At 40.4% G+C, this 14,657-nt stretch overlaps 1 protein-coding gene across 5 annotated transcripts in view; it reads right to left on the bottom strand.

The window, feature by feature from the left end:
- Positions 1 to 6,139: 6,139 nt before the first annotated feature.
- CNOT4 (CCR4-NOT transcription complex subunit 4) overlaps positions 6,140 to 14,657 on the bottom strand; it is a 137,956-nt gene continuing 129,438 nt past the window's right edge. For 3 of the 5 annotated variants that reach the window (XM_045792585.2, XM_045792584.2, XM_045792586.2), the window contains 2 exons: positions 8,241 to 8,453; positions 6,140 to 7,532 (listed from right to left, as the gene is read on the bottom strand). In XM_045792585.2, coding sequence (XP_045648541.1) covers positions 7,231 to 7,532; positions 8,241 to 8,453 — 515 coding nt within the window. In that variant the 3' untranslated portion in view covers positions 6,140 to 7,230. The remainder of the gene's footprint in view (positions 7,533 to 8,240; positions 8,454 to 14,657) is intronic. The other 2 variants (XM_045792588.2, XM_045792589.2) reach the window with 1 other exon arrangement.

Below are 14,657 nucleotides of genomic sequence, written 5' to 3'. Positions count from 1 at the left end.
CTCCCTGCTGAGCAAGGAGCCTGAGGGGATCAATGTCATGACCTGAGCCAAGATCAAGAGTTGGATGCTTAACCAACTGAGCCACCAGGCACCCCCTTTTTATGTTTTGATTAAAAAAATATGCACATACTATATTTTGCAGACAATTTCAGGGAGTCATCAATAGCCCCTCTGAGGCCAAACCCTAGGTCCTTTGGGTTCTTTCATTTATCCAAAGAACCCCCTCCAGTGTCTCTCCCATCTTCCCCATTTCCATCTAGGGCTGTATATTCATAAAGCACAATCCTATCATGTCTCTCCCCTGAAATAGAAATTGTCAGTGGCTCATTTCCAACAAAAGCAGTGGCCAATCCACCCTCAGGCTTTCTCACAAGTCCCCTACAAAACCCCAGGTTTCTTCTGAAATGAGATGCAATCTCCAAATATATCCTATGCAATCTCATCCCAAAGTCCTTCTTTGCTCAGACTATACTCCCCACCCCCAAATCTAAGCATATCTAAAGCTCTCAATTCTTTGAGCTACTTTGAGCTACTTTGACATTTTGTACTTCTGACACTCACATTCAGTCTTGTTTTAGAGTTGACTAGCCCCACTTTTTCAGATTATGAGAATGGGGATCATCTTACCTTTGTACCGCCTGAAGAGCCTGGCATTATGCCTGGCCCATGGTAGATGTTTGAAAAAAAATGTTAGACTAAATTAAATCCAATCTCTTTTTCATGTTCGAGTTTCAGTTGCGTCTTCTTCATTTGTCCTCTCCTACATAACAGTCCTTCAAATATTGGAAGACAATTACCTTGTCCTTGTTCCTTATCTGTACAAAATCCAGAAGATACCAGCTAACTTGGTAGTCTAATTTAATGTGAACAAAATGCAGTATAAGCACAAAATGGTCAAGAAGTCCACGAGGGTCCTGTTTCCCAAACAACCTTTGACTGACACTAGATGATTTGGGACAAAGAGTATCTCTTCAAACCCTTTTCTTCCACCACCACTTAGTAAAAATAAAGGAGAAACAGATAATCCCATCCTTATCATAGTCATTCTATAAATATAAACAAGAAATTTCACAAAGCACTTGCAGCTTTGGAACAGAAAGGGAGTATGACCAATGTCATGGATAAATGTGGTTGAGGATGGGTGACAATTAGTTCTAGCTCTGCTGTTAAATCTGTGACCCAGGACAAAAACCCAACTTCAGGCTTATTCATTTACCTTTTGCATATTATGGAGACTGATGAAAGCTGAGGAATGCATGCTACTGGAACGAAATAAAAAAAAATGATCTGAACTACATGTAATATGCATGGCATTTTAATAACAGCATTTAGTTTTGTGAATGGTTAGGTAAAAATAACAAAGCTGCATATCATTATTTCTTTTCAAATGCTCTTAGTTATAAGCCCTAGGGCTTTTAAATCATCCAGACCCCCCCCCCCCACACACAAATTCTATTTGGCCGATTAATTTAGATTGCTCTTGTACACCTACTTTCTTCAACAACGAAGGGATGCTGTGGAAGGAGGTGACATGACTCTACTTACAAACATCTGCCTAATACGCTCAGTGTCCCTCAGGGATGGATCAAATGGATCAAATTCATTCTTTACCGTGGCCAATTCTTTCTTCTCGGATGCGCCCTAAACATTTGGGCCAATGCTCATGTTCTTTCCCAACTTATTTGGGTTACCCCTAATAACATAATAATTTTACCCTTTAAAGGGATTTTTCTAATTATATACTCATTTCTTTAAATCGATTTGTTCAAAAATAATTTTAGAAATGTATATTTGAAGGCAGCTCTTCCTGGTAGGGAAACTGCCTGAGTGTCTGAAGGCTATATCTGGACTAAATTAGCAATGTGTTAAGCACAAAGGAGCACTGCTTTTTGCAACAAAATGAGTATTTGGTTTTTTTAAAGAATTCACGCTAATGACTTGAGTCATCTTTCACTTGGATAGACCACTTGGGCAGAAATAGCTACATCTGACAGGATATGTTTCATGATTATGTTTAAGGTATATAAGCTAACTTTAAAAAATTTACATACCCTAAATATAATAAGGACCTCAAATCAAATGATGTCGGTAAAAAATTAGCTAAAACTCAAATACCGTGTGCAGGGTATGCCACGTCTTCGAGCTCACGCAATTGTGTGGAAAAGCACTTACTGCATTCTCCTCTCTATTGGCTACTGCGGCATAATCCTTGTGGAGAGACATCGTTGACAGTTAGTACCTGTTCGAGAATTACAATTCATATACAGTTAAGGATTGGGGATTCTTGCCTCCTCTGCAATTTCTAGAGTCGTTCTAATTCAACGTAGCCTAGAAAATGACCCACATCCATCTGACTTGCAACACCCTTCCCCCCAAAACCACAGTAACACTTGCCTTTAACATCCAGGCTAATGTTTTAACCATTTAAGTAATCCCCTGTATGATGAGCTTTTGGAAAGCAAACTACTGACTATTATTCAAAAGAGCTTCACTGGAAAAGAGGATATTAAAAACCTCTTCAGAGAAACCACTTCAAGATAAACAAAACAAATGTGGGTAGGTGCCTTTCAAACCAAGGAATATACAACATGGCAGCTAGTGCTCATTGGCCAATAGCAAGAAGCTCCCCCCCCCCACCTTATTGCCTGACAAATTATGCCTCTTAACTTATAAAATCAGAGCACAAATCTGGACTAAGATAGTAGATTAAGCCTATATATTTAATTTCATTTCTCCCTAAAGATCTACTGAAATAAGAAAAGAAAAAAAGCGGAGAACGTGAGAAGAGACAGCAGAACAAAACTGGCAACCTAGAAAGTTGATGGTTGAGTGAACTCAGCTGTTCTGAGAAGCCTGAAGCTAAGAGTGGGGAAAATGAGATTCAATGCAATTTATACCACAGAATCTTCAAGAACACAGAAACTGACAGTGCCAGGTGCCCCTAGGACCAAGGACAAAATGTGCAGGGTGGGGCTATAAATAAAGATGACTGAGAAAGCTGTTGTAAGAAGTTAGCTCCCTAGATTTGTTTCCCAACTCCACACAATGGTGCAACCACTTGTATCCTAAGTGGGTAGATATCTGGAGACTTAATCCCTGGAAAGGAAAGAACTCAAAACAGGGATTAAGGGAACAGATGCATAATGAATTCAGTGCCTACCAATACAGCTCTGGCAGTCAGACCCTTACCCTCTAGGCCAGCCTTCATATGACTCTTCACGGAACTGACCAGCCCAGGAGAAAAGGCCTAAAGACAGTGACAACAGGGGCTCTCCAGCACAAAGCCCATCCAGATCTTCCAACAGTGCAGTTCAAAGTTGGCAAGCCTTCACACTTCCAAAACTTCCTATCAGCTTTTTATAGTCTTATTCATGAGTAGATAATCTGAGAAGTCTCTAATATGGCAGATGGAGATCAAAGAATATAAAACCAACTCTACAAATACAAAACTGCAAATATAAACAGTAACATTGTAATAAAACTTCCTAGAAAGAATAGCAAAAGAGAGAGATGGAAAATTGGTAAAATGGTAAAAAAAGAAAAGCAGAAGGAAAAGTCCAGGAGGTCAATATTTAAATAATGGGATTTTTAGACAGAGAGAACAGGGAAAATAATAGCAAGAAATTCATTAGTGAAATGAGAAAATTTCCCAGAACTGAAGGACACGAGTCACTAGATCTCAAAAATCTGTGTGCCCATTGTGGGCAGCACGATGAATTAAAATTGAGCCATACCAAGGAACACCATTGTGAAATTCCAGAACATGGAATACAATTTTTATAAGCTTCCAGATAGGGAGAAAAAAAGATTACACATAAAGGATCAGAAAGCTTTGGGCTTTTTAACAGCAATACTAGAAGCAAGAAGACAGTAGACTCATGCCTGTAAAGTTCTAAAGGGAAAAATCTCTACAATTTACAATCCTGTGTCCACTAAACTATCAACTGAGATTATTTCCAGATACGCAAATTACTAAAATATTTATCTTCACACACCTTTCTCAAGAAGTTAGTGGAGGATGCCACTCCCACAAAATTGGAGACTTAAAAAAAAAAAGTAGGATGGAACATATAGGAAGATTGGTTGGGGTGGGGAGAAGACCCAAGAAAGGAGTGAGGCAAAAGAAGTTGCAGGAATGGCAGCTGTGCACCAGACTGGAGTCTGGTGGTGACTCAGGAGAGACATACCGAGGGCTGTCGATACTAAGATTCCCACTGCTCTTATACCAAGACTGCCGGTCAGTTTGGCTCAGGTTCTTTTTGATACTTATCTGATTTTGACCAAACCTAGTGGAATTTCTGTTCTCTCCACCATGCCCTGGAGGGCGAATTGATCAGCCTAAATTAAACACCCCAATCCCCCAGGTTATGCTTTGGCACCTGAGAGGACTGGAGGGAAGGAAGGGTGAGCTGAGACGCAGAAAACAGACAGAAGACTGCTTCTTCAGTCCATGTCTCTGCCAGACACCCAGGACTGGACTCACATACCAGTCCCGCCATGTGCCCCGACTGTGGTGGACCCTGTTTTCCAGGATTCACTTGGGACCTTGTACACTGCCCCAGAATTGGCTTTTATAAATTACCAGGGAAGCCAAAGCCAAATTACAACCCAGAGAGGATTTTGTCGATCTCCTAAAAGCCTTGATCTAACAGTGACAGTCCTGCCCTTTCCTTACACAGCTAAGTTTTGGTGTGCAGCTCAGCTTTTAAAATCCAAACAATGTGTTATTCAGGGAGACACACGTTAAGTGACAAGACTCTAAAGAAAAGAAAGGTTAACCCGGAAATCGAGATAATGGTTATTTGTGGATGGTGGAAAGAGAAAAGGAAGTATAAGTGGAGAGGGGCAGGGAGGGAGTCCTTAGGATAGGGCAGGTTCTATGTTTAACTTGGGTGGTAGGCATACAGGTGTTGTTTTATGATTACTCTTTAAATGATATTTACGCTTTATAGTCTTATATATGGTTCGTTGAACGTACATACAATCACAGCACAGACGCAAAGTCGAATTTCCCTTCTTTTACAGAAAAAGCAACATTTTTATTGATATATCCATATCTCAGGAATATCCAAGCCCTGCTTCCCCCAAAAGCCTTAGGTACAATTCACTGCTACCTGAATATAATCTGTGTGTTGACCCATCACTTTGTAGTGCAATGTGAAAATTGGGGAGACCAAAGCCAAGTTCACAGGACAAAGAGAGTCTGCAGTTTCTAGTCCTCTATCACAGTAACATTTTGATTTAAAAAAAAACCACAAAAACCAAAACGCAAAAAACAATTTACTATTCATGTGGTAACATCTATTTGTGGTGATATTTGAGGCTATCCTGTGTTTTTCAAAGACTGCATTGAAATTGTTTTTTGTGCATTTTGTTTTTTTGTTGTAAAGGAAAGTACAAAGTACAGGTAAGAAAAAGAAATCAATCTGAAAGCACAGAACACACGATTTAGAAGATCTACTTAATTCATTCAACAATGATTCCATTACTGGATGTGGCCAAAAAGGTGCAAAGTTCAGCTTTGGACTTATGAATGTAATCCAGGCCAGGAAACGCAAACCATACAGATCTCAGGAATCTGGTAGGAAACACTTCATTCTGTCCCCCACCCTCTTCTGGTCAGTGGTGTGACCATCTTCCCACTGTCAGGTACTCCCTAGAATGGGTTGGCCATAGAAGATCTGTCTGTGAGATGTCTCCATCAGAGACATTATGGTCTCCCAATCTCTTTCCCAGCACGGCACTCACACACGGCACTGCTATGTGCACACCACACCGGCTAGTCCCACCAGGCCTCCCAAGCCAACCAACATCTCAGCACACCAACAGCTCATCTGCTCCTTCCTGGCACATGACGCTTCTCAGCTGGGAAGTTTGGGTCTGCATAATACAATAGCACAGGGAGGTATCTTCTACCAAAAGCGGCAGGAAGAGGAACTCTTGAGGACAAGGTGGGCTGATCTTCAAAGACGGCCAAGACTGACAATAAGACGAATTCTTTTTCTCATTTCTTCTTCTGTACCATTTTTACTAGTGTTGAACATGTAAAATCAACAGAAACATCTGATGATTGTTGTCACAAAATGTTTCAAACTCACATACAACAAAATGGAAAAACAAAAACAAAACAGCCCAAGGGTCATCATCAAGTTTTCTGTTTTATTTAAGATTTTAGTTTTAATTCTGAAGAAAGAGGTACATTTCCTTGTTTTTAGTTTTAGCGTCAGGTTATAACCAGGTTTCTGTTTCCTTTTCTCCTGTCTTTTCAATACTGCACAAACGTCCAGAAACTACAGGGTTAAGTAAAAGCTGCAGGCAAGGAGGTCAGAGATTTGCTCCTGATGGTGATTAGATGGCCCCAGAGCAGTGCTATCTCAGAGTGCCCCAGTCAGGCGAATTTAAGGTAAAAGAAAAAAAGATTCTGACAGAGGAGAAAGACTGAAGAAATCACTTCTATTTCAGCTCTTATAGTTATGCATAGGTATTAAATCTGCGAATACTTTTTTTCTTTAAAACACTTGAATTTACTTTAAATCTAAAGCCAAAAATTTTTTTCTCCTTTCAAAAAAATCACTTCTCCCCTCCTTAAACTCTTTAGCAATAGGCCAGTTACTACTATAGATCAATTTGTCTTTCTATCAACTTCCAATAAATTCTTTTGCTTAATGACACAATCAAGTCCTCTCCATCAACTTGCTGAAAGAATTAAATTAAATTAAAAGCATTTTTCCCTGCAAGAGTGATAAGCTGAGTACAAGATGGATGCCAGGACCACTGCTTTCCCCCATGCACTTAGCAATCTCATTTCAATTAACCTGGTTTTCAAACTTTTGCAGTTGATAATGCATTTACTTGACCTTTCCTAAAGATTAATCGTCATTTTCTGCTAAGCAGATTATGTCATTATTATGCGCAACAGACAGACAGTAATTTTCTAAGTATTGAGACTGCCCTTTGGTTTTTTTTTTCCTCCTTAAAAAAGGCATTTGTAGGAAACATTCAACAGCGTCACTCAAATGCTGGATCAACAGAAACTTTTACAATTAAAAAAAGAGAGAGAGATGGTAATGACCCTGTGATCGCATTGCATCTGGGGGTGGGGAGAAAAAAAACTGATCAGGAACTGGATTCTTCAGAACGTAAGAGATGAGAAGGGAGCGGTAGGTGGGCTGAGAGGGAGAAAACAGGGTGGGACAAATCCTGCATTTTCTAATGGTGCCTCCTCTTTCCCTAATGGCGGTCCAGTGTTGAACTCTGTAGTAAATCTGTGGGGGTTTTGCTGGGGGGTCTGAAGGCTGTCTGAAAGCCTGGGGGTGGGGAGTGGAAGCTGGAAGGATTTGAAGGAGGAGGGTAGGGATTCCAACTGGCTCTGTGCAGAGGGATCTGTGTGCTGAAGGGGGCGCTGTGGTGGGTCTGTGACGGAGCAGCACTGGGGCCGTCCATCTCTGTGAGGGCCTGAAGGGATTTTAGCCAGTGTGGAGGATTGTCATCTTGAAGAGAGTCTAAACTGTTTCCTGAAGTTGCTGGAATACCTGAGGAGAGAAAAGAAAACAAGAGGGAAAACGGTGAGTCTGGGCAGAAAGAACCAGAAACCCATCCAATAGGGAATTTTTAAGGCAGGATTAGTTTATCCAAAAAGAAACAGAAAAATTACAGTCTTCAACTCCTTCCAAATAAGACCTTTTTAATCGTATGTGCTTTTTGACCCTCCACCCCCAAGGACGATTCATCGTGACAGAAACCCGTGCCTCCTCTTCCCCTACACAGACACCGTCCCCTGCTGTCACAGAGGCAGAGCTGCCAAACCGAGTCCCCACAGTTGCACACTGTCATTTCCCCATTGCGCTTCTCCTTCTCTGACAGGGATACGTAACCAAGAGAGCCTTATAATAGAGAGCTTTATTTTCAAAAAGTGGAGTATGTTCCTTTAAAAGGATAAGTCAGAAACTTTTGTACTTTGAGACCTGAAAACTACACACATGCTGCCAGACGTGAGCACCTGCTCACACCCGAAGAACAACCTAGGCGCCAAGTGCCTTATACAACGAGGCCGACAGAGTTAAACCGAGACTGCGCAACCCCGGAGAGCAAAACCGGCCACCCCACACTGGCGGCTTCGTGAAAAAGAAGCTTCTGTTGAAGAGACCTCTGGTTTTTTTTGTTTTTTTTTTTTTTTAATCTAATCGGTGCTAAAAACCAAACGATGGCAGTCAGTGGAGCTGAAGGAGCGAGAAAGTTACCTGTGATGATGGCTGGGTCTGTCCAGCTGCCAGGGCTGTCCCAACTCAGGCTGTCGGTGGTGGCAGGGTTGGACGTTGGTGCACTGTGGTTGGCGTTGGAGGGGGAGGAAGAATTGGGCAGTCCACCAAAGTTGATGTTAATGTTGGGTAGAAGTGCCCTTAGCCCGTCCTGCCATTCCTTCATATTTAAACTCTCTACAGAACTGCTGTTGTCTGGGAGATTTACCAACAAAAAAATGAAAGATAAAAAAAAAAAATAAAAAGCTGACGTTAGAAACATATGTTGTTCTTTAGTGGTTAAGCGGGAGAAGAATTATTCTTTCTTTACTGAGCATTTGAGATGGGTTGTCCTAGCAAGATAAACGTGGTTAGGATTTTCCTCATGAGCTCAAAGCCCCTGAAATCAGCGAGGAAAGACTTGCTCAAGGATCAGGAGAGGGAGCGTCTTGTCCTTCTTATAGACACTTCACCATCTTGCGCTTGTAAATCAATAATCCAGTTTAAAGACTCCATGCTCCAGAGCACAACTGAGTTCCAGGTACATTATGAAGTTTCAGTCAGGGAGGCATTTAGCCAGCTGAGCTGATTTACGCTATCAAGCCTGCAAAGTTCAATATAGGAGCTCATTTCTGAGCCCGTTAAATGGAAGAAAAGTCATTTTATGAAGAATAAACATAAGCCAATAGAAAAGGAAAAATAATTAAGTTCTTCCTGATGATAAAACTGGTAATGCATTTCAGAAGAGAAAGGCAGGAATGAATAGGCTTTTGAATTTGAAAAGAGTATTTTTCCATTAGTCATAAAGGCTGAGCAGGCAGGAGCTAAGCTACCTCTCAGATGGGATAATTTCCAGCACAGTCTACCTACTCTATTTCAACAGTTCTACTGATCATTTAAAACTCAAGTCCTGGAGTCCTACAGTTAGTTTGCTGGCTCTAGTTATGAATAGTGTCATACATGACAAGACACTATCAATGTAAAAAGGCTTTTTAGAAATTGTGACTAAACTAACTTGATCTACTACCATCCAGAATCCACATACTCTAATTGGCTGGAGGGGAAAGGGTGAAGCATAGCTACCAGAGTAATTGTTTTATTGGAAATAGGGATGTAGGTCAAACTATCAACTGAGGTTTTTGAGAAGAGCACAGAGAACTGATTAGCAATCATCACTGATGATGATGGTGACGACGACGATGATATTCTATCAGGCAGTCTGTGATATTTGGTGAATTCAGAATTTTCTTTTTATAATTTTGCTTTGCTCAAATTACTGTTCTATGCCAAACGGTATCATGTTTCAGCAAGTGAAGCATTTAACCCGACTGACCTTATTTATAAAAAGAAAAAAAGAAACCACAACCAAACCCAACAAAAGTCATCCCCGAATTACTAAGATGAAGAAGAGGTCGTCTACGCCATACAGACAAGTCAAGATAAGGGAAAATAAATTCTTCAAATCGACTTTCCTTTCACAATCAATGCGGTTTCCTAAGGCTCACCCTTCTGTCTGCATTCCACTTTACACCTGCATTAAGTTGTACAATTTACAAGGCTCTCTCAGAGTCAATTATTATTTCATTTGACCCTCATGTTGTGAGGTAGGCAGAGCAGGGAGAATCATCTCCGTCTAACAGATAAAGAAACACACTCCAGAATAACTTGCTCAAGGTCGCATAACTGGTATAGGAAGGACTTGAACCCAGACCCTATCGGAGTTGTTTTTTTTTAATAACACCAAGCTCTCTCTCTTGATCTACATGGTACAGACTATTAACTGACTTTTTAATGGGTCCAATATTTAAGGGAAAACCCAGGGGCCTATAAGACCCATGACTAAAAGGAGGCAAAAAAGAAACACAGCAACATTACAGTATGTCCACTGGCCACGATTAGCAGGACAGAGAAATATTTCGGCTGAGGGAACAAACTGGTCTCTGCAGTCAAGTCAGGGGTTGGGGGGATTTCTAATGAACAATGCAATCATCATTTTCACTCTGGCTCCAACTGCATGAGGCACTAACAAAGTTCTAAAATACCCTCTGTTACAGGAAGGTTTGGTGGCTATGCCACATTTGAACCTTTAAAGTGGTCAAACTGTCAGACCGAATAACTTAAAATGGTTTTCAATCAACCAGAAACTGAACTCTAAACAAGGAGAGCTTCTCAGGAAGGAAAAAAATCCCCCTGATATAAAAAGATGACGTATGACCACATGGGAAAATTCTGAGGGAGATTAATGCTCTTGAACTAAGTAGCCGAAGTCAATAAGAAGCCTATACAGATGATTTGAGCCCATCTTTTCCACTGAATCGAGAAAAAGAAAATACCCCATAACTCAATAATACCAATTTTCTCCTTACTTTTGCTTTACATTTAGTGAGAACTGGAACTAAGGAACTCTTAATTTTGCATTAACAGAATAATATTTGCACTTATATAGTTTATTTGAAAATTAGTATTGCAATAAAGTCAAAAGACATTTGTGCAGGAGTAGTAGGGGATATATAGGAACTCTGCACTTTCCACTCAGTTTTGCTGTAAACTTAAAACACTCTAAAAGACAAAGTATTTTTTAAAAAGATGTTTCTCTGATTTTAGACTAATGAAATCAAGCAAGAGTACAGCTGACTCTTGAACAACATAGATTTGAGCTGCATGGGTCAACTTACAGGTAATTTTTTTTTTTTTCGATAAATACAGTACAGTCCTGTAAATGTATTTTCTCTTCCTTATGATTTTCTTAGTAACATTTTCTTTTCTCTAGCTTAACTTATTGTAAGAATACATATAACACACAAAATACGTGTTAATTGACTGCTTATGTTATTGGTAAGGCGTTCCGGTCAAGAGTAAGCTATTAGTAGTTAAGGTTTTGGGGAGTCAAAAGTTATACATGGATTTTTTATATGTGGTGCCCCTAGCCCCAAGTTGTTTAACGGTCAACTGTATGTTGGCCAAAGAAACTCACATATGGCACATGATACAGAAACAGTGAAAAACTCAGATCATCCCACGTGAACTATGATTATAAGATAGCTTGAGAAATAAATTAGCTAATTTATAATTCTTACAATCTTGCCAAAAAACAAAGTCATGTACCTAGACATCTTGGGACCCTGAGAGCACAGATGACTGGTTTACAGTGAAGCTGCAAGTGTCACAGAGACATGGATGGACATCTTTAGCTCTCGGACCACTAATTCCAAGTAACTTAGAACAAGAAGAGAAATGTTCTTCAGCTTTCTCCACTGTTGCTATGTCAAGTGTTGGCACAAAGAAAGGGCAAATGAAAGGAAATTAAAGTCTACTTTCCCCAAAACAGCTCTCTAAGCCCAGCCGTACTCGAAATCACCTCCTTTACCTCCCTATCCCCCACTGCCTCTGACTCAAATTTGTTCTGGCAATGAAGGCTTCTGGTAATCCATTCCTTGCACTATACAACAGCAAGGGTTATTAACCTCAACACTACTAGCATTTTAGACTACATAAGTCTGTGTTGGGGGGCGCTGTTCTATGCATTACAGGATGTTTAGTAGCGTCTTTGGCCTTCACCCACCAGATACCAAGAGCTCACACACCCCAGTTCTGACAACCAAAAATGTCTCCAGACATTGCCAGATGGCTCCTGGGGGAGCCAAAATGGTCCCTCATTGAGAACCACTTACACAAAGGAAGTTGGTTCCTTTGTATCCGGGCTCTGAAAAATCCTACTTGAATACATATTTCCCTTTAAGATAGTACCAGAACTTTGATCACTGGACTCAACTTGATGCAACTTCATTTCCCTTTCTTGATACAGGATTTCACAGTGGGGTGCAATTCAGAATGTACAAGTCAGTAGGTCTAATAGAGAAAATACTGGGCTGAAAATTGCAGACGGCCTGTGTAAGTCAGCTCTACACTGGTAATTAATACACCCTAAGCATCTAAGGCTCTTAATATCCCAGGGCTCTATTTCATAAATAGGAATAACATCTGCCTTATTCTCTTGTAGGGACAAAATGAGAGAAGAGAAAGCAATCTGAAGCCCATTTATTACTTGATAAATGGCTAACAACAATTTTTTATCAGTACTCAATACTGAATAGACAGTAAACTTTCCAAAAAGCCAAGGCAGAGGACTCCTCACTTGCCAGAAACTGGCTCTGTACAAACAGTTTCCTCCTCAGGAATGTAGGGGTAACAGCCAGCATCTTCACAGAGGGACCACGTAGTCAATCTAAATGACAAGCCTTCTCACCACCAAAATATTACAAAGACAAATAAGATATGGAAAGTACCTTAAACTTTCCACAAGCAAAGCACAATGAAAATCAAGTTACTGGACATATTTTATATTAGAAATGACACTATTTGATTTTTAAAGTATTTAGTTGTAGGATAACACATTCAGGAAAAATTGTATATTTTTAAAGGATTGTTAATAATGTTTAAATGTTTTATAATGTTAAAAAAGCTAATTTTAATTTATGATTTTCAAATATGTACAACAAAACACTATCTTTGGGTCTAAATAATTTGAGGGCAGGAAAGCAGGTCAAGTTGTTTGTAGTAGTTTTATTTTTCAGTATAGAACTCAGAGACATAAAATTTAAAATACCTTCAAGGTGCCAAATACCAAATTCGCATATGCCACTGGGTAAGAAGTATCAGTATACCTTCGGTTTCCCTGGATCAGAACACCACAGAGAAGAAATTATGTCTAAAATTCGGCCAGCCTGCCGATTACCTAACACCCAGTCCATAACACGTTGGTCACAGCACACTAAGCAAGTTGACAAATCTGGTTTTTAGCAGCAACAGCAACAACAAAAATGATAAAATGTATGTGTTGAGATGGCCAAGATCAAAGTCAAAGCAACTATTTCCTGAAGGCGTACAGTTTGCAAGGAGAACAAACAACTTCAACTTTGTCTCCAGTTCTCAAGGAGTTTAAAGTCGAGAGGGTGAGACAATGTAAATACGGGAAAAGTTCAACAACTACAGTCTGGACGAGCAACAGAAGAAATGTCCCTGGGTTGTACGTGATTAATAAGTGCTGTAAAGTGTAGTAGAGAGAGAGGCCAGGGAGGCACACATGTGGAAATGTCGGAGGGGGGGGCGGTAGTAAGAACAGGAGCAGTCATTCACGGAGTGGTTTTACTCATTCCATAGACACCCTGAGTCTCAAACATCCACAGCAGGTTGAAACGATTTTTGGTATATTTACAGAACACTAGACTAGTCTAACTACTAAGTAGGATATATAGAGAAAGACATGTTTTATAAGCAATGGCTCCACAGTTGACCCTGACGCAACGTGGGTCTTAATTGTGCGGGTTCACTTACATGCGGATTTTTTTTCAGCACAGCACTATGAAATGTATTTTAATATTTATATTAAATATATTTTCTCTTTTCGGTGTCTGTAACTCCTGCATTGTCCAACGGTCAACTGTATTATAAGATAAAATTAAGCTGTCATCTGCCATCGCATCTTTGACAGAAAATCCTAAAGCAGGAAAAGATGAATGGTTTAGGCAAAAACACACAGCATTATAGCGGCTAAGTGGGTTTCTCTCCTTTCTGTTCCTCAGAGTAACTGCAACGTGTTCATCATTACGAAATGCAAAACTTTGCTACCAATGGCAGAACTGTGGGAAAACCTATTCTTTATAAGTTGTCACTGGTGACAAAATAGTGAGTTTTTCCAGTCTGCATAAAATCTTCACCTGAAAGACTGGTGTTCAAACTGGTTTCAGACTGCAAAACCATCTCAGCGGCCCCTGGGGAGGAAGCTGAGGGGACAGGGCACGAGGACAGCACATCCTCCTCCCATCCTGCTTTCCTCTATGTCACATATTAGGGCGCCATGTAAGACTGCATTCGAAAAACAGTACCTGCTTCTCAGCGAGGGGACAGAAGATCTGCGTGTAATGACAACACGGTGAGATAAAACACATGTAAGGGGAACCTGAAAACAAAAGGCCATCCCAAGTATTTGTTTCCTCTAGTATAGTCTGTACCACCAGGTCAGGATTTTCTGTCTCCTCTCGGAAGCCTTGACTCTACCTTCATTTTTGGCACCATCTCCGCAAGGTCTTTTTGCTAGAAACACATAGGCCTTATTAATTAAACTGGCTAGATGCAGCTCAATTCACAAACCCACCCATTTCTCTACTTTCCTGTTTGCTAGGGACAACTGGCCCGCCTATTCGGCCTTAGGCCATTTGTATCTGTCGCCCCTATGGCCAAAGACCTCTTGAATTTCAAGTTAAATTTCTATCAGTGCTCAAACCCTCCCCTACAGGGCAGTAGTCATCAAGAGTCCCAAATATGCCTTGAAGAGTTTATTCTGCTCTCCAGGTTTTAAGCCTTATCTAATGGTTACTCCTCAAAGCCCCAACTGGCAACCTGATCTTGCTTTCCAAAAAC

This window comes from Ursus americanus, chromosome 3, assembly GCF_024610735.1.
Source record: "Ursus americanus isolate L20-20 chromosome 3, mUrsAme1.1.p, whole genome shotgun sequence".
In the NCBI taxonomy this organism is placed as follows: Eukaryota; Metazoa; Chordata; class Mammalia; order Carnivora; family Ursidae; genus Ursus; species Ursus americanus.
This window is presented reverse-complemented; position numbering and strand designations above follow the sequence as displayed.